Source organism: Amphimedon queenslandica, unplaced genomic scaffold, assembly GCF_000090795.2.
Source record: "Amphimedon queenslandica unplaced genomic scaffold, v1.1 AMPQUscaffold_13273, whole genome shotgun sequence".
Lineage (NCBI taxonomy): Eukaryota > Metazoa > Porifera > Demospongiae > Haplosclerida > Niphatidae > Amphimedon > Amphimedon queenslandica.
The window spans coordinates 36,220-56,064 of record NW_003546491.1 but is presented as its reverse complement, the minus strand read 5'-3'; the positions used below and the strand labels follow the sequence as shown (position 1 = coordinate 56,064).

Here is a 19,845-nt window from a genome sequence, read left to right as displayed (position 1 = left end):
AACACATTGCACCTTTTTATAAAAGAACAATCATTATTATAGTAATTCCTAACATTGCCTTACCATGATTGTCCATATACGAAATCATCTCCCAAGTCTCCATATTTTTTATCAATCGAAGAATATAGTGAATCTATAATAGAGAGACAGAAGGATTGTAATTAAAAAAAATTTTTTTATTAAATTTTGCTCGGAATCACCTCAAACTTTCTACACAACATAAGTACATGTATATGCATTAGAAAATGTAATAAAAATGAAGAATTCTCACCTTTTCAATTTTAGCAAAATTTGACCGAACCCCCTGTACTATAGTACAGGGACTTTTGCCCAATTTTTGAGAAACTTAAAAAAATTCGTAAAAAATCCAATTTTGATCGGAATTGGTTCAAACTTTCTATGCAACATAAGTACATGTATATGTATCAGAAAATTTAATAAAAAAGAAGAATTCTCACCTTTCCATTTTCGGCAAAATTTGACAAAAGTCCCTGTACTATAGTACAGGGACTTTTGCCCAATTTTTGAGAAACTTAAAAAAATTCGTAAAAAATCCAATTTTGATCGGAATTGGTTCAAACTTTCTATGCAACATAAGTACATGTATATGTATCACAAAATGTAATAAAATGGAGAATTCTCACCTTTTCATTTTTGCCAAAATTTGGCCAACATCCCTGTACTATAGTACAGGGACTTTGACCTGATTTTTAGAAACTTTAAAAATTTGTCAAAAATCCAAATTGGATCAGAATCCCTTCAAACTTTCTACACAACATAAGTACATGTATATGTAGCAGAAAATGTCTTCTCTTGTTTCCTTACACGGGGTCCAGAGCCAGTGTAAATCTCCCCCTGGCATTGACCGTGGGCGGAATAACACATAACCAGTATCCCATAATACAACAAGAGAAGAAATCAACAACCAGACAGCAACAAACCTACAATAAAGGACATTAAAACAACACTACAAATCCACTGAGCAAACCTCTCCATCTTTATACGTATACGTGGGTGTTGGAGGGGGGGCTGCCTGGAGCCACGCCTCCTTTAAGCATGCAACCGCAATGGAGCGTATTGAATTCTTGTCATTCTTCAAGAGCTAATAGTCCAATATATAAACTGCTGATAGAGACAAGTGACAGGCTAGTCGAGCAGTATTTCCTGCTGTCTTTGTCCAGTGCCATTTCTGCAGCAATGAAGAAGGCAGTCAATCACTGTGGCCCATTATTGGAGACCATTCTTCTTGTGCTCTTGGGGCTTGTTCTCATTGCAGGACCAACCAGCGGGACTCAACAAGTCACCTTCTCTTTTAAGGAGAACACCGGACCAGATTATTCTGTTGGAAGAGTCACTGAAGAACAGGGAACAAACTTTAGGTAAGACATGACACTTTCTCTTAGGTCACACTGCACACTGGCCTCCAACACCACCTGCTGCATCCATTCTTTCATTTTGTGTCTTTTTTTAGGTTTTCCGGAGGCTCAACTTTTTGCTCTCAAAATTTCAGCATTGTCTCTGGAACTGGAGAAATACTGACCAGTACAAACATAGACAGAGAATTCTTAATTCAAGAGATTGATGATGACACCCTCTCCTGCTCAGTCACCTACAGCAGAGATGGACAAGACACTGCTGTACAAGTTAAATTTCATGTCTTGGATGTGAATGATTTCACTCCATACTTCTCTGGAATGACCCGTCCAGTTGATACTCGTAAAGTGTATGAGAACGTTCAAGTGGGCCAGGTCATTGCTTACTTGATGCCATTTGATCTTGATGCAGGTCCTAATGGAACTGTTAATTTCACTATTTTACATGGGAATGAGGGACAATACTTCAACGTATCCCTACCAGCAGGACAGACAGATACTCAGGACAGATTAATAATACTTAATCAAAAACTCGACTACACAACTCACCCACAGTATAATCTCACCCTCTCCCTCTCTGATGGTGGCTCTCCTCCACTTACCTCAACACAGTATCTTGTTATTAATATTATTGATGTGAATGATCAGGCCCCTGCCTTCTCCGAGGAGAAACTATCCTTTAACGTTTCTGAAGATCATCCTGTTGGTAGCTCTTATCCGTTTGCTGTGATTGGTGCCACTGATGATGATTCACCCACACATTCTCAAATATTCTACCAGTTAGATCTGGATGGATCTACTGATGCTTATGCTATTGCTGACCTTTTAGCCGTCAATACAACTTCTGGTGAACTTTACCTAATAAACAAACTCGAGTATGATGGGAACCCTAAGCACTCGTACAAGTTTCAAGTAGAGGCTCGTAATCCCGGGACTGCTATTGGTACCAAAGCTATTGTAACGTTGAATGTAACTGACGCCAATGATGAAGTACCAATACTAAACTGTTTACCGGAAGAGATCAATGTTTATGAGAATTCAAGCACTTTCTTCATTTTCTGTAGCTTTGAAGACAGTGATGAAGCACCTCAGGACAAGGCACTGGGTAAAGTTAACATCAGCTCTTGGCCAATAGAACTGGATCATAAGATGACTGTTACTCATTTATCACCTAATTCACCATACTTTATACATATAGCGTTCAATGATACTTTTGATCGTGAAGAAACTCCAAACATTAGCATCAACATAACTGCATCAGACAGTGGGGTCATACCTCTCTCTTCTTCTCAAGTCATTAATGTCACTGTCCTTGATATTAATGACAACCCACCCCAGTTCACTACTACTGGGATCAGCTCTAAGATAAGCATATCATCACAGCCTCCACTAGCAATAGCATCAGTTCATGCTACTGATCCTGATGAAGGCAGTAACAGTGTACTGAGATACAGCCTGACCAGTATAGAACCAGCCACTGCTGCTGACTGGTTTATTATTAATAATGATACTGGATTGATATCACTAGTAGAGTCACCTACTGAGGGAATCGCTGATGTATATATAACAGTTAGATGCAGTGATAGAGGCTACCCTGTACCACTGCACAACTCCACTGTAGTTCATGTACATATAACCCAACCAGTCACATATAGACCAATCTCATACCAGCAGTACAACAACATCAACCTAGCATCTTCCAATGTAGTCTACATTGAATTTCATACCATGAGCTCCAATGGACTGTTACTGTACCAGTCCCACTCTATAGTGAAGAACATTCTATGGATCAGTAATGACACTGTTTTTTATAATGATGGACTCATTAGGAGCAGTGGATCCATAGGGAAGGGTAGGTGGTATTCTCTTCTACTTAACAAAACTGAGGTAAGACCCAGTATGCATAGACTAGTCCTTATCAGTCCTTTCATATTCCAATAAGGATTCAATGGCTAATCTATTTTTAAGACTCAGCCTATACCTGAAACTGTACTGTCTATATCATGAGAAATAGCCTTTATTTTATTATGTTATTGCCCATTGAAAAGTGCATCTATTATGAGCATTCATTACTGAATAAGTTGAGATTATTAACACTTACATATCCATTGTATTATAAATGTGTTTGTTTCCAATAGGGTACACTGTTAGTATGGGAGAAAGGTAGTGACTCACCTCACTCAGTGACAGCTAGTGCAATACTGGAGACATCAAGAGTGAGAGAGTAAGTTAATGTCATTATTATACTATGAGTATATCATATATAACTAGTCTAGTAGTTCAGTAATGAGCTAATGATTGTAAAGTGGTTATAAGCTAAGAGTCTCAGTAGCTTTGTAATATTATCATTAGTGTCATTATGATAACTGTTATATATATATCCAGAAACAGTTGATTGGTTAAACTACTCACTGTATCAAGGTGTGATCAATGATGTGACATAAATGTACCCAATAAGAGAGTCATAGTACATTCACATTATAGTTTATAGTCCATGCAGACCAGTAAACAACCTCTTTAGGTAGGTATAGTATGAGATCAGACCATGTATGCATGTGTAATGAATAGAGATGGGTATAACCATAAAGAGGTTGTTGTTACAGTTAATGATATTATATTATAAGGAAGAGAGAGAGAAATGGACACTTTGAGGAAACCATTAACAGCATATGGTATGTATAAAGCTGATGATTCAGTGCTTGTGAAAGTGTTTACCAGTGCAATTACTCAACTGGAGAGACTGAAATAGAACAAAGAGTGTTTAATTACTATACATGAGGCTAAGAAGCCAGGTACTTGATAGCCTCCCTAACCACTGGTTAGTATAACCCAGTTACTCCCACCAGCCTATGAAAGAAATAAATAATCTCCACTGAGTCACTGTTTGTCTGCCCTATCCCCCTGATAACAAAGAACAGAATTAGGTGTATATACACTATCAGTCCTACTTCCTTTAAACTATCACAGCAATCCTCTCTAGCTCTCTTTCTATCTTAAACTGATAGTCAATATTACAACATTAAATTGCCTGTTAGTACACCAGTCCAGTGATGGAATAATAATCTCCATTGGGTTAATGGTTTATTCTCTTGATAGTAAACTTTTCCTGTAATAACATGAAATAATTGACAAGAGTAGTTTGCAAAGGATCATATTTATATTGCATTGCTTGAGGCTATGGCCCACCAGTAAACAATAGTCTAATAGAATATGTTATTACTCATTAATGCAGTATCATATTGAACTAATGGTGGCCCATTAGCCTCTGATCAGTTACTAATGGATATCAGGTTAAGGTGGGGTATCCCTGTTACCATAGGGCCAGTAAAGGATAGCTAATGATCATAAGAGCGGTATTTAACCTGATATCGTATTGATACTGATACTGATATTGATACTGATACTGATATATAAAATAGTTAATGATCTTAAGAAGAAAGATTTAGGTAAACAGGTAGAGAAGGACAGATACAATGGCTCTGGTACGTCATAATAACAAGTTGAATGATTTAGCCACACAAGCAGTGGGTTATGTACACTATCAGTAGACAATGAGTCTTTGGACTGCATTCCAAGGGTAGCTAAAGGCACATCTCCAAAGAGCAGACTCCATGTAGTTCAATACACTGTTGACATTACCTTCCAATTATAAAGTAGAGATATGTCAGACTGATAATATTCATTAGCTAATGAATAACTGAGATTAATGTCAGCAAAGATTGAGTGTCACTGTTAGAATAACTGATACATATCATTGAGTGGCTTGATCCAATTACTGAGCAATGAGTTGTAAAACCTGTTTATGAAGCTTGCTTTGGATCGTTGCAATTATTTAAAATTATATTTTCCCAAAAAGAAGCAAAAATAACACAAAATCTATAAAAGATTGAAAGAATTATCTCCAAAATAAAACCATAAACAGCATCAAAATGAAAAAAATTTAACACATCTATGATATATGACCAGCCCCTCTGGAGGTGTGTGTGTGTGTGTATTAGTAATGTAATACCTGAGGACTGAGATATCTGCTTGAGGTAAAGCTGAGGGCAGATATCAAGGGACCGATAAATACTAATTGCATGTGACATGTAACGTGTTTACTATCCAACAACTGATGAAGTAGACGATAATTAAAATTCTTGTTAGTCTGTTGTAACATCTGTTGAATTAATAAGTACATGTACACGTACATCATACTACAATGATATCTGACACGTACTAATGATTGAATGTCTCTATTTCCTACAGTTGTTCAGCTCAGCGTTCCACTCCTAATTCTCATTCACTGTTCGTCGGTGGAGTACCTGATGCTTTTAACGTGCTGCCCTCTCTACTGACCAGCTCTGATTTCATTGGTTCAATATCCGCTGTTGTCATTGGCAACCAACACCTTGACCTATCCTGCCCCTATTCCAGCAGGAGTACAGTCCAGGGGCATCACTACAACACACAGTGCATGGACACTGATCTTTGCTCTGATCGGTCCGACTGTGTACCATACACTCCGACTGGATCCAGCCCTTGCTATTGTACCAATGGACTACCGACTGAAACCTGTGATACTGACCAAGGTAAGGTTTACTGATAATTTACTGATAGTTTACTGATATTGCGGCTAACAGCTACTGCTTAAGAGTGATTTGAGTGTTGACTGGTTTCTGTTTGGTCAATAATAATTATTAAATTATTAATTTGTTTAATAAACAATAATTATCATTATGTATAGAAACAATAGCAACAACAATTAATTATTTCTGTGAATGGCATGTCAAAAGAATGTGTACATGTAGTCCAGCCTCTCTGGAGGTATGTGTGTTTAACTAAAGTAATACCTGAGGACTGAGATATTTGGAGGGCAGATATCAAGGGACTCAGGTATTGCATTACCTCCAGACACACACACTGGATTACATTCATGAGATGGTATGTCACTAGTGAACCATTAATGGTCACATTAACAGCAGATGGTAACATGTAGACTTTGGCATTCTTAACATTCTGTACAATATGTCAGAGACCAGCCCTACTACCGAATAATTACTGACCTACACACACACACCAATAACGCTGAACACACCAATAATGTAACACCACCACTCCTTATCCCTCCCTACAGACTATGGTCCCATTGCTATTACTAATGAAAGTTACATTCAGTTCGATTTGGACTACAACTTCTTCTATACTCATTCAAAGTTCCTCTCAGAGCAGAATCAACAACAGTCCCAGTCAATATCAGTTTCATTCATTCATGACATGACACAACTCTCAGGAGTAATACTCTACTCTAGAACCAATGATGGATTCATTCAAAGATTAGAGGTAAGATCATTAATTAACACTGATATATTAACACTGATATATTAACACTGATCACTGATATATGCTCTTCTCTTTTCTCACTGAGTGTGTAATTATCAGAAATCGATATCACACCTTATTGAATTATAATCATTATTAATTGGTTTATGTTGACATTATTATAAAAACTATAAAACTAATTACTTGAAAATATTATTTAATTATTAATAGTAATAAAACAAACATTAAATGTAACATAAGTACATGTAATTGTATCAGGAAATGTAACTAAAATAAAGAATTTTTTCCCTTTCAATTTTGGCAAATTTTGACAAAAGTCCCTGTACTATAGTACAGGGACTTTTGTCTGATTTTTGAGCAACTTATAAAATTTGTAAAAAAACCCAAATTTGATTGGAAAAAGCTCAAACTTTCTACATAACATAAGAACATGTATATGCATTAGGAAATGTAATAAAAATTAAAAATTTTCACCTTTTCATTTTTGGCAAAATTTGGCTAATGACCCTGTACTATAGTACAGGGACTTTTGTCTGATTTTGAATAACTTTAAAAAATCTAAATTTGATCGGAATCATCTCAAACTTGATACACAACATAAGTAGATGTATATGTATCAGGAAATAGCATATTAGCGATTTTAGATAAACTGTACATGTACATGTACTAACAATGCTGTAATGAGAAATAGGGACATTATGCTTGTGGGGTATTTTCAAGGACTACAATGGATTATAACAACAGTGAATAGTAACACATTAGGATTAGCACAAATCAGTTGACAGACACTACCATTAGCCACACACGCTGTCACTAACACTCAGCAAATCATGTGACTCACTGCATCCATGCATGCATGCATATCATTAAGGACAAGAATGTGTTTACTGTATACATAACATATGAATATCATTACCTAATGAATATCATTATCTAATGAATATCATTATCTAATGAATATCATCATCATCATTATTTCTCGTCCAATAGATTAATAAGACCATCAGGTATACTGTTACTCAGCATCAGATGCCAAAGCTTTCTCTCATAACTGAAGAATTTTCATTTAGAAAAGGAATAGAATATACTCTGGAGCTGATCCTCTCCCTAAGAGCTGATGATATGAGAATTAAAGTAACAGAAAAAGACTCAAACAGTCCAGGACAATATTTAGAAGTAACAACTAAGAACTTTAGCCATCAAAGTGAGTTCTATGCATTCGCTAAAGAGCCAGGAACTGTCATCAGTCTAGGGGGACTGAGTCCTTCAAAAGGAGGAGTCTATCAGAGACACTATACTGGGTGCATCACTGAGTTCAAGATAGACAGTGAGCCCCTACCACTAGTCGGGATAATGACCAGCAACAGCTTAAACTACACCAGTAAAGAAGGACTCCAGCCTTACTGTCACTCTTGCTACATGCACAATACCTGTACAGCCCACAGTTCATGTATACCTCAGGACCGGACCAACTACCAGTGCCACTGTGACAATGGCTACACTATGATCAATAATACCTGTGTTCAAGTATCGTCCACTGTATCTATTCCATCGTCCAGTGAACTGGCTACCATTAGACCCAGTAATATACCATGGACCGGTGGAGTGGAGAATCCAACGGAGAGTGGTGGGTTCAAACTCTACTACATCATATCAATATCGGGAGGACTAGTGCTCCTGGTTGCTGTGCTGCTAGTGGTCCTAGCCGTTCTCTTCAGATGTGTGTACAAGAGGGGAAGGAAGGAGAGAGAGGTAGAGGGACAGACACAACCCAGTCCCCACGGTAACGGGTGTTACACTGAGACCACACCCACTGATAAAGGTAACAGTGTCCAACTGAAGAGAGGAAACAACTATGTCAAGACGAGCATACTAAAGAACCATGGCCAATCATCAACTGATGATATTGACTCGTCCAGTGATATGATACCTTATACTTTTGGCTGTCGTAAGTCCACCAGTCAAGAGACAGGGTTCCATACTGCCAGTGAGCCGGAGGGTCCCAGCAGCCGCTCCTCCCCCAGGAGAGAGTCAATGATGTCCAAAGAGAGTGAGAGGTACTCCAGTGACTTCACTTCACTGGAGACAGACTCTGAGGACCTTACCACGTCAGGTATTGATGAGATAATGAGCCCCAATGAGGTACGACTGGTCAGTTCAGGGAGTATGATGGGGGTACCCTCTTCATTTCGGCTGCAGCATCCACTGACTCCAACTGAGAAGACCCTCCTGAAACCTTTACAACCAAGCTCCTCCCTCACACTCAGTGAGGATGAGACTGATACTGAGGTATCTACCAGCAGCCCCAGGAGGAGGGACCCACCCACTGGACGATACTATGAGGGGCGGGGCTACTTTGATAACGACTCACTGGCGTCCAATCAGAACAGCCCAAAGTGGTACAAAACCAGCTCCCCCTCTACTATCATCGACAGTGATTCTGAATCGATCAATAACGGGCTATTGAGTGGGTCCTTGACCAGACTAAGCTCCTTTCCTAAAGGTGGGCGGGGCAATAGACACAAGAGCCACCGCCCACCTAACCTATTGCCTCATGTACGCCCACACAAAGGGACTTCCCCCCATCACTCTCCCTTTGTGTCCTCTCCTGGCTACAGCTCCTCTCCTCTGGTTAAGAGCCACAGACTGGCCTTTGACTATCCTTCAATGGCTACATCAGCAATAACTCCAGCCCCTCCCACCTATCACCCACCCCACCCACCTCACGGACTGTACTATGATCACACTGAGGCCAGACTGCCCTCTATAGCCGAGTCCGTCCAGTACCAGCCCCGTCCCTACCACCCCCGCCCTCATGAGCACATTGACCCGTACTACACTGGGTACCAGGGAGTGGCCCTCACCCCAGGGGGAGGGGCTCCTACTGCTTACTGTGACCTCAACTCATTCTCAAAGGTCAATCCCATTACCTACTGGGAGGGGCAGCAGAGGCTTCATCCAATAGTTGATCAGGACGACCCCCTCAGGTTCCTCAGGGAGCCTTGTCGTAAGTTTGAGGACGTGAGTACGACTCCGAGTGTGGCTGAGAGTGGATTCACTGAGAGTGTGGTCGCTGATAGAGACTCCACTGTATCTGAACCTCAGGGAAGGAACCGGCCAGTTACCTCAAGAGGAGTTCATAATGACTATGTTGTGATGCCAAGGACACTGCCCCCACACCCGACCAATGAGGAGGAGGCTGGTTACCATGACAACAATCAGAGGTCCTACATGGAGGAGAGGAGAGGTTACCATAGCAACGATGATCAAGTTAATTACCGTGACAACGTACACATTGTTGACAGAAGAGGTTACCATAGCGATGACGCTGGGTTAAACGGTTACCATGGTAACATGAATGGAGCCAGAGAAGAGGAAATCACTCACTTCCCATCGGCTGATTGCACCAGTACCCTAGCAACCAATACCCTAGCAACCAGCGTACCTCCAGTGGCCCTGTCTAATGGCGGCAGCGAGAGACAGTATCAATAAACTATTCTTGAACTACCCACCCACACACACAATGTCACTAATTATTCTCATCATTATCCATTGTTATTATTATCCACTGTATTCCTCCTGTCATTTGTTTATTGTATTATTGTGTTCATTGCAACTGCTTACTTACTCTTGACAACAATGTCACCTTGCATTATTGATTCTTTTTAAACTGATTATAATCATGTCTTTCTTTAAACATTAAATTAATATCATCATAATGACGAACAAATACTATTGGTATATATATTGGGGTTAACACCCACCCACACACACTAATTAATTAATAATGAATATTGCTACCAATCAACAGTTCAATGTGAAGGTGTCACTATTAATAATGACTAACAATGGAGACATAGAGACACTGCAAGAAGAACTTAAACAACAAACAGATACTAGGTAAACAATAAGAAAAACTAAACATCAATCATCATCATTATCATCATCATCATCATCATCATCTAGAGATGAATTGAAAAGGAACATATCAGAACTTGAGCAGCAAATAGAACTGACTGGAACAGAGAAGGATAAAGCAATCAATGGTACTATACTATACTACTAGTACTGTGACACTAATAATGAATGAATGACTAAATGTACCTGTGTATATTGTATACAGGTAGTGTGTGGTACAGGAGGTACTTGTATCAGAAGTCACAAATTAACGGAATAAATAAAGAAATAAACAAAATAAAACAACAAGACACAGCATTGAAAAGAACCAGTCAGTAAACAACAAATAACTTCTATTTGTTATTGTTGTTGTTATTAGATGGATCTACTGATGATATATTGAGTGATGAGTTACAACAAATTCAACAAAACAGACAAATAGAAGTACACACACCCACCAACCAATACATCATATACTGCATAGATCATATTGTGCTTTATATACATCACAATACACAATACATCATATTGTGCTTTATGTAATAATTGTCTCCTTCTATAGATAGACTTGAGACAGACCCTACAGAGACTGGTACATGACAGGACATTACTGGAATGGGAACTGTACACTGAGGAATGGAGACTCAATAAAGAATCTAAAGTATGTATTAATTAACTACTGACCACACCCACTCATTAATAATACAATAGGATCTACAAAAGACTAACGACATCATAACAGAAACTGTTACTAGACTGAATGATGTAAGTATTAACCACACCCATTAATTATTAAGCCACTCCCACTAATTATTAGACATCAATAAGACTCAGTGTAACTCCGCCCACTCCTCATTTATCAATTAAAGATAATGAAAGAATAAGGTACAATACAGTACAATAATAATCATAATAATTATTATTATTACTATCAATAGAACTAATGAAAAAGTTGAAGAAATGAAAAGTGACAATAACTAGTTAATTAACTATTAATTAACTATTAATTGATTATTAATTAATGACGTATACCCATGGCTTGTTCCAATTGATGTCTCTGCTGAGCAATCTACACACAAGTACACCAATGGAATAATAATAATAAGAACATACCGTTATACATAGATGTACATGTATGTTACATGTACATGTACATGCATGCTTACTTTAGCATAAAAGTATCTGGGTACTGCGTCATTAGGCCAGGACTTGTTATAATAACTGGACAGTCTTTCAGATTCAATGGAACCAACTTTATCGGTCATTATCTATAAACCGCACCCACCAATTAATAGTGACCACACCCACCAATTATTACCTTAAGGTCTCTACTCTGTGATGCCAGCCAATCGTTGATGAATTTCTAATTATTAATAATTAATTAATGAAATATTTAATTAACGTACAGTACCTGGGGTTGCTGTGAAAACCCTAAATAGAATTCTCTTTGAAGTTTAATTGAATTAATTTGATCAACAGTATCATGAATCTAATTAACAATAATTAATTAATTAATCAATCAATTAATAAATACTTTATTATCCAGTGACAATATTTCTTGTTGATTTGAAGTTGATAATAAAAACGAATGCATTGGGACTTTAACAGGATCATCCTGTACAACACAAACAACAATAAACAACAACAACAAGAAACAAACAAGATGATATCACTCACAATATCAACATCAATATCATAACAAGCAGTTCTTCTACCATCAGGAGCATCAGCACTAGAACAACAAAACATAATAATTTATAACTGCATGTATTAGAAAAATGATTAGTATCAAGTTTGAGGTGATTCCGGTTAAACTTGGATTTTTTACAACTTTTAAAGTTTCTCCAAAATCGGACAAAAGTCCCTGTACTATAGTACAGGGACTTTGGTCAAGTTTCGCCAAAAGTGAAAAGGAAAGAACTCTCCACAATATCGAGTGGTTATTACTTGATGATGTGGTGTATTACAATCGGATCTGGTGCAAATAAAAGTGCCCCCAGTCTCTTTGGTATTTCAGTAAATTTCATCCGTGGGACCTCAAATATCTAACAATGAATAATGAATGCTGTTATTAATCAATCAATATCGTTACTTGTTGAAAGTATTTATCATTATTAATGAACTCTCTCTCTTGTGGGTCTTGGAGACGATTGTTCTAATAAATAAATAAATAAATAAACAACATTAATAAATAAATAAATAAATAAACAACATTAATAAAGAGGTACCTTAATGTATTGCCATATTCCATTGACAATGTCCACTTTGGTTGCTGTGTGGATCCCTAACAGTTTAGCTAACTTACTGCTCACCTTATACTGCTGGGGCTAGGGTAACAATAATAATAATAATAATAATAATAATAATAATAATAATAATAATAATAATAATAACAATAATAATAATAATAATAATAATAATAAATATAATAATAATAATAATAATAATAATAATAATAATAATAATAATAATAATAATAATAATAATAATAATAGTAGTAGTAGTAGTAGTAGTAGTAGTAGTAGTAGTAGTAGTAGTAGTAGTAGTAGTAGTAGTAGTAGTAGTAGTAGTAGTAGTAGTAGTAGTAGTAGTAGTAGTAGTAGTAATAATAATAATAATAATAATAATAATAATAATAATAATAATAATGAATATATTAATTACTTGATAATTAAGGACAAGAATGATTGTACTTTTGACACTTTCTTCCCCTGGTCTGGTAACCTTGACAACAGTGTATAACACTAGGACATAATGTACGTCACATACCACAAACCCGTCAATCTCTTCGCTGGTGCTACTGCTCCTGCTCCACTCTGAGAGGTGATTGTCGGGACCATAGGCTTCCTTGTCCAACTCAATCACAATATTACGAAAGAATGAGGAGAACTTTGTCTTGACATTAACATCAGGTTTTAGACCAAGCTAAGAGAAATATTATAAATATTGTAATCATTAATTATATTATTAATTATTAATTTATTATTATTAATTACCTCGTCAAGGACTCTTCCTTCAATTTTGAGTTCCCATTCTCCGACAGACCTCGCCTCCTCTTCCTTATAAGGAATCGATTGCATTATTAATTATTAATCAACTCACTGGGGCTGGTTTCCCGGTGGTGAATGAATGACTAATGAATACCCTCAACTTCCTCTTTTGCTAAACGTGCATTAAATAGAATAAAGTGCACATTAATTAGAATAAGGAATACTTTGATGTGATTGGGTCGTTTGAGTGTCTCCTGTATCTCAAGTCTCTTCCTCATTATGGTCGTGTCCAGTTTCCTCTCAAACTCCAGCAGGTCCATGTAAGCACCAGACTCTGGCACAAGGTCTCTTACCTGGAGGAGGAGGAGAGAGAGAGGGAATATATTAATGGGGTATGGTTCATTCTTTACATTCTGAGATAACATCTTATCACCAAGACGACGCTTCTTCCTAAAAATGAAACACAATACATAACTGGTAGGGAATTTGACGAGCAACTATAAAAAAATTCTCCCTGGATATTAAACCACACCCACTATTAATTAAAGCCACACCCACTACATACACTTTCCCCATTTGTGATTTCGCTTGTTTTGCTGCGTCTGCCATTCTCTTCAATCGGAGGGTATCACGTGATGAGGGGTGGACCATCCCTCCTCCCAGTCTGACCCCCCCAGTCCCTGAGGTCTGGAGCATGGCTCCTCCTGTTGGACGAGCAGGCATCATCTAAAAATAGTAACAGACAATTCTATTAATAGTAACAGTCTTACCATCATTCCTGATCTTGTGTTCATGTATTGTGGGGGAGGAGGGTACCCTCCTGGAGACATGTAACCTGGTACTGGTCTACCCGCCATTTTAGAACAAGCCACACCTACTAAAGTAGGGTATCCGGGAGTTTACGGAAATCACATGGTAATTAGTGGGGGTGTGGTCTAATAAACATGGCCTCCTTGAGGAAACTCTCTATTCTTCAGCTTGGAGGTTTCCTTTGCTCCAGACGAGTCTATCCTTCACTGCAGGCTCCGTTATTATCCAGGACCTTATCCTCCTCGTTCAATACTACTTTGAATAGACTCTACAGCCAGTACTACAGGTCCCAGTGCAGAGGCTACAGGTCTACTGTTAGCTCTAGTAACAGACAGACCCTCACTTATATGGCAGCCATTGCTGTTGCAGTCACTGGACTCTCTTATGCTGCCGTGCCACTCTACAGGCTCTACTGTCAAGTATATACTAATTATTATTAGGAATAATCATTAATATTATTGTTACCGATAGGCCTCAGGGTATGGTGGGACAGTCAGTAAGGCGACCAGTGGAGATAAGATTGAGAAGATGGAGCCAGTGGAAGAAAGAGCAATAACAGTAAAGTAAGCCACACCCACTAGTTATTAATAGTTATTAATGGTTATTAGGTTCAGCTCATCCATCAGTTCTGGGATGAGATGGAAGTTTGTACCTCAACAAAGAGAAATAAAAGTACATTAATGATCATAATGAACACACTAGTCTGTTTTATCTCATTAATAGTTGTTGCCAGGAGAAACAGCACTAGCATTCTACACAGCAACTAACCCAACTGACATACCAATAACTGGTATTGCTACTTATAATGTACTCCCTTTCGATGCTGGACAATACTTTAACAAGATACAAGTAAATAACACTGATTTGATACTAACACTGATATATTAACACTGATTTGACACTAACATTGATTTCCTTTTTTAGTGTTTTTGTTTTGAAGAACAAAGATTGAATCCTCACGAACAAGTATGCAGTTAATATTATTGTCTTTATTATTATTTTTAATTTGTAGGTTGATATGCCAGTATTTTTTTACATTGATCCAGAGTTTGTTGAAGATCCTGCCATGATTAATGTACACACTATCACACTCTCATACACTTTATTTGAAGCTAAAGACAATGAAACTATTCCTAATATTAACAGCAATAATAAATCAGTATAGTTTAAACAATAAATCAATCAATCAATACTTATGTAGCCTAAACTAATCATGTATACTAAAATGGAGGGACAACAATAACAGCTAATGTTTATAAGTATGAAGATAAACACACACTCATGCCAGCTGCTGTGGATCAGTCCTCATTATGCCATGTTGGAGTAAGCGACAGTGGTACGTCTAGTGCCACCAGCAGCTGCTCCTATTCCAATCCCGAGACAGCAGCAGACACATATCGGTATTGTTATTATCAGAACAACACAAATGAAGAATGCAACAAGTGCACCAATGACAATACCAACAATGGCTCCAGCAGTTAGACCACCTCCGCAAGTGTATCTGGTACTGCCATATCTAGAGGAGCCTGTATTGTATGCTAAATAAATAAATGAAATAAAGTCAATACAATCATTATCATTATACTGGACATACAGCATGTGACATTAGCAGCACTACTGCAATAAACTGATGATGAAGGACAGCTACCTCCAGAACACTGAGACAGACAACTTTCATAATAACAATCAACATTATCCAACCAGGCTGTACCAGTACTATAACACAATAATGAAAATAATAATAACAACCAGAGGTGTATAACCAACTTCTACCATGACATGACACTTGAAAAAGAACTACCAGCTGCTGATAATAAGGCCCCGATTGACATACATACAACATATCTAACAGGCTAGGCCAGTAAAGAATCAACCAAACTTGACAAATGGACTAATAAGAGCATAAGGGTAGAGCGACAAGTTTCTAAGTTTTTCCGGGAGGTATCTAATAAATTTAGAAACCTAGTATTCTGCAATCTGATAGGTCAATTAAAATTTGGCATGGTAGAATAATAATAATAATAACACTCAACACTTACAATGAAGTAGAGCTGTAATCACTTTGATCATTATAACCAAGTTGTGTACACACGGTAGTAGCTGCATAGCTATCAAATGATGCACTGTTGCAGACCACACCCCACTGGCCGTTACAATACACTTGTACCATTCCTTGTCCACTGTAGTATCCATTTTGCAGTCTTACCATTCCAGTGTAGGGACTGTCCCATATCCTGGTTGAATCTATTGTTAAAAGTATGATATAACTTCATGTGATAGTAGGTATTCATGATGATATCATACTGACTCGTTACTCATAATAGTAATGTGGCTATTCCTGTATTTACTGTATGAGCATTGGGAGTTATAGTGTATCTGCAATGATTTGGCAATTGTTTAGTTATTGATTGTTACAATGAGGGAAAGGTGCTATACTGACTCAATGATGGAGACAAAGCACACTTGCTAACCACAAAATAGACAGAAAGTATAAACAGTTACACTAAAGCCAGGCATACACTAGGCAACATGTTGCCAGAAATAGAAGGCTGTTCTATTTCTGGCAACATGTTGCTTACAAGATCAAAGTAACCACAAATGTTGCCAGCAACATGTTGCCTAGTGTATCATGAGGTAGGAAGTAGGGGGGGGGGGCACTGCACACGGTTGACAATGATACATGCAATTTCTTGCATTAAAATTCACAAAACTGTCTTTTTCTACTAGTAGCCATATTTTTAATTTGAATTAGTTCAGCTGGTCCATGCATGCATTTAAGGAAATTAAAATTGACTTGAATGACCTGGTAGATTATCATTATGAGCTGCTTATAGTATACATGCTTTGAGTTGAAATGGGGTAATTTTCAAAAAAGCCAGTCAAGTCAAAGTGAGGGGGGCAGAGCCCCCATTTCAATAAAGGTGGGGGGGGGACAGCTACCCCCCCCCCCTATTCCTACGCCCCTGTACAGTATGCCTAGCTTAATTCATGCTAGAGCAATGCCCATCACATGTACATGTTACAAAAAACATTAAACTTCCAAATATGGCAAGGGGTCATGAACTTACAGCAGGTCACTTCCACATTATCAGATGAGTAACAGGTTGAAGGAGGACTAGAGAAATGTGTACATTGTAGTATGACCAGGCTGTTGCTTGAACATGAGACATCATATATAACTGGAGAGGTGCTTAGGTAGCTTGAACTAATAATGAAAGCAATAATTTTCATTGCATGCATTGACTAACGTGCTCCCAGAGTAGCCCCCAGTATATCCTAACTGATGACAGACCACACTAGGTATATTGCCAAAGGATCCATAAGCATATCTATCACAGATAGGGCCCCATTCACTATTATAATACACTTCAACTACTCCTTGAGTGTACGTGGGGAGTGAGCCTCCATTCACATTGAGACGGACAGCTCCATTTCCTTGCCCTGAAAGAATCATAAACATTATTATAACATTTATTATTTTGCTGACCATTGACTGCACTAAAGAACAAGAGAACAACAACTGGAACAAGGAGACAAGAATTCATTTCTCTGGCCCTGGCCTGGCGCTTGAAGAAATTATTAATTATTAATTAATAATAAGTTATTAAATTAAAATAAATGGCATGCCACTCCTTAGCCGTTACGCCCACGTTGTTATTGATTAAACCATAGATATACAAACACACTAATCATGTATACTAAAAATAATGGAGGGACAACAATAACAATTAATGTTTACAAGTAAAGATAAACACACACTAATGCCAGCTGCTGTAGATCAGTTCTCATTGTTATATGTTGGAGTAAGCGACAGTGGTACGCTTAGTGCCACCAGCAGCTGCTCCTATTCCGATCCCGAGACAGCAACAGACACATATCGGTATTGTTATTATGAGAACAACACAAATGAAGAATGCAACAAGTGCACCAAAGATAATACCAACAATGGCTCCAGCTGTTAGTATTAGACCACCATCACCATCGCAAGTGTATCTGGTACTGCCATATCTAGAGGAGCTTGTACTGTATGCTAATAATTAAATGAAATAAAGTCAATACAATCATTATCATTATACTGTACATACAGCATGTGACATTAGCAGCACTACTGCAGTAAACTGATGATGAAGGACAGCTACCTCCTGAACACTGAGACAGACAACTTTCATCATAACAATTAACATCATCTAACCAGGCTGTACCAGTACTATGTCATACAATAATAATAACAATATTAAAAACAATCAATACTTACTTTGGGGTATGGCTATAGCCACTTTGATCATTATAACCAAGTTGTGTACACACAGTAGTAGCTGCATAGCTATCAAATGATCCACTATAGCAGACCACACCCCATTGGCCGTTACAATATACTTGTACCATTCCTTGTCCACTGTAGTATCCATTTCGCAGTCTTACCATTCCAGTGTAGGGACTGTCCCATATCCTGGTTGAATCTATTGTTAAAAGTATTAATGTACATGTTGATGATATCATTACTGATAGCTAATGTGGCTATTCATTAACTACTGTGCATTGGGAGTTACAGTGTTTCTGCAATGACTTGGCAGTTATTTAGTTATTAATGTTTACAATGAGAGGGAGAGCCTTGTTACTAAACTATCCATGATGGAGAGAGAGAGCCCAGGGCAAACACTACAACAGTTGCATGCATGCTACCCATAGATACGTTGTACATACACTTAAAATGACAACAACACATGAAGACTTTGTGTCTTCAAGATTTTGTTGTGTCATCATTCATGATAATGTAATTCATGCAGGTCACATGTACATGTTAAAAAAACATTAGGCATATGATTAAAGGTCAGAACTTACAGCAGGTTACTTCCACATTATCAGTTGAGCCACAGGTTGAAGGAGGACTAGAGAAATATGTACATTGTAGTATGACCAGATATTCACTTGAACATGAGACATCATATATAACTGGAGAGGTGCTTAGGTAGCTTGAACTAATAATGAAAGCAATAATTTTCATTGCATGTGAATAATGCATTGACTAACGTGCTCCCAGAGTAGCCCCCAGTATATCCTAACTGTTGACAGACCACACTGGGTATGCTACCAAAGGATCCATAAGCATCTAAATCACAGATAGTACCCCATTCACTATTATAATACACTTCAACTACTCCTTGAGTGTACGTGGGGAGTGATTCTCCATTCACATTGAGACGGACAGCTCCATTTCCTTGACCTGAAAGAATCATAAACATTATTATAATATTTATTATTATGCTGACCATTGACTGCACTAAAGAACAAGAGAACAACAACTGGAACAAGGAGACAAGAATTCATTTCTATCTTTTCTTTTGCAGTTTCGCTAGAACCAACTCAACGCTGAAGGCAGCTATGAATATGATTATCTACCACGCCCTTTTCCCACCTAATAATCATATGAATAAGCTGATAAGTGACTGTGA

At 37.8% G+C, this 19,845-nt stretch overlaps 6 protein-coding genes and 1 long non-coding RNA gene across 7 annotated transcripts; 3 read left to right on the top strand and 4 right to left on the bottom strand.

The window, feature by feature from the left end:
• On the bottom strand, positions 1-1,024 carry LOC109583879 (uncharacterized). The gene is made up of 4 exons (XR_002185752.1): positions 989-1,024; positions 826-941; positions 64-133; positions 1-12 (listed from the first exon to the last, which is right to left on the bottom strand). It is a non-coding gene; the product is annotated as an uncharacterized LOC109583879 (long non-coding RNA).
• Positions 1,025-1,130: 106 nt separating this feature from the next.
• On the top strand, positions 1,131-10,414 carry LOC105313586 (uncharacterized). Its single transcript, XM_011407133.2, has 6 exons — positions 1,131-1,379; positions 1,472-3,260; positions 3,512-3,597; positions 5,622-5,944; positions 6,490-6,695; positions 7,686-10,414. The coding sequence occupies exons 1-6, from the start codon at positions 1,198-1,200 to the stop codon at positions 10,185-10,187; spliced, it is 5,088 nt and encodes a 1,695-aa protein (XP_011405435.2). The 5' UTR covers positions 1,131-1,197; the 3' UTR covers positions 10,188-10,414.
• A 75-nt stretch (positions 10,415-10,489) lies between these two features.
• Positions 10,490-11,666, top strand: LOC100640080 (uncharacterized). Its single transcript, XM_003388255.2, has 8 exons — positions 10,490-10,595; positions 10,662-10,741; positions 10,819-10,923; positions 10,972-11,036; positions 11,155-11,253; positions 11,304-11,357; positions 11,410-11,477; positions 11,531-11,666. The coding sequence occupies exons 1-8, from the start codon at positions 10,534-10,536 to the stop codon at positions 11,571-11,573; spliced, it is 576 nt and encodes a 191-aa protein (XP_003388303.1). The 5' UTR covers positions 10,490-10,533; the 3' UTR covers positions 11,574-11,666.
• On the bottom strand, positions 11,509-14,477 carry LOC100641850 (SWI/SNF-related matrix-associated actin-dependent regulator of chromatin subfamily D member 1-like). The gene is made up of 17 exons (XM_011407125.2): positions 14,353-14,477; positions 14,148-14,308; positions 13,993-14,032; positions 13,807-13,935; positions 13,695-13,754; positions 13,589-13,651; positions 13,362-13,517; positions 13,257-13,316; positions 12,821-12,919; positions 12,685-12,747; positions 12,540-12,637; positions 12,270-12,324; positions 12,127-12,207; positions 12,004-12,081; positions 11,911-11,955; positions 11,759-11,860; positions 11,509-11,661 (listed from the first exon to the last, which is right to left on the bottom strand). The coding sequence occupies exons 1-17, from the start codon at positions 14,437-14,439 to the stop codon at positions 11,611-11,613; spliced, it is 1,428 nt and encodes a 475-aa protein (XP_011405427.2). The 5' UTR covers positions 14,440-14,477; the 3' UTR covers positions 11,509-11,610.
• Positions 14,478-14,483: 6 nt separating this feature from the next.
• On the top strand, positions 14,484-15,660 carry LOC100639826 (cytochrome c oxidase assembly protein COX11, mitochondrial-like). The gene is made up of 6 exons (XM_003388253.2): positions 14,484-14,811; positions 14,864-14,955; positions 15,001-15,064; positions 15,116-15,241; positions 15,317-15,358; positions 15,405-15,660. The coding sequence occupies exons 1-6, from the start codon at positions 14,527-14,529 to the stop codon at positions 15,555-15,557; spliced, it is 762 nt and encodes a 253-aa protein (XP_003388301.1). The 5' UTR covers positions 14,484-14,526; the 3' UTR covers positions 15,558-15,660.
• On the bottom strand, positions 15,480-17,987 carry LOC100639952 (neurotrypsin-like). The gene is made up of 6 exons (XM_003388254.3): positions 17,880-17,987; positions 17,641-17,833; positions 17,461-17,597; positions 16,432-16,636; positions 15,987-16,108; positions 15,480-15,930 (listed from the first exon to the last, which is right to left on the bottom strand). Exons 1-6 carry the CDS (start codon positions 17,935-17,937, stop codon positions 15,701-15,703), a joined length of 945 nt encoding a protein of 314 aa, XP_003388302.1. The 5' UTR covers positions 17,938-17,987; the 3' UTR covers positions 15,480-15,700.
• A 78-nt stretch (positions 17,988-18,065) lies between these two features.
• Positions 18,066-19,771, bottom strand: LOC109583881 (neurotrypsin-like). The gene is made up of 6 exons (XM_019999381.1): positions 19,663-19,771; positions 19,424-19,616; positions 19,235-19,371; positions 18,648-18,852; positions 18,478-18,599; positions 18,066-18,422 (listed from the first exon to the last, which is right to left on the bottom strand). Exons 1-6 carry the CDS (start codon positions 19,718-19,720, stop codon positions 18,184-18,186), a joined length of 954 nt encoding a protein of 317 aa, XP_019854940.1. The 5' UTR covers positions 19,721-19,771; the 3' UTR covers positions 18,066-18,183.
• Between the last annotated feature and the right edge of the window lie 74 nt (positions 19,772-19,845).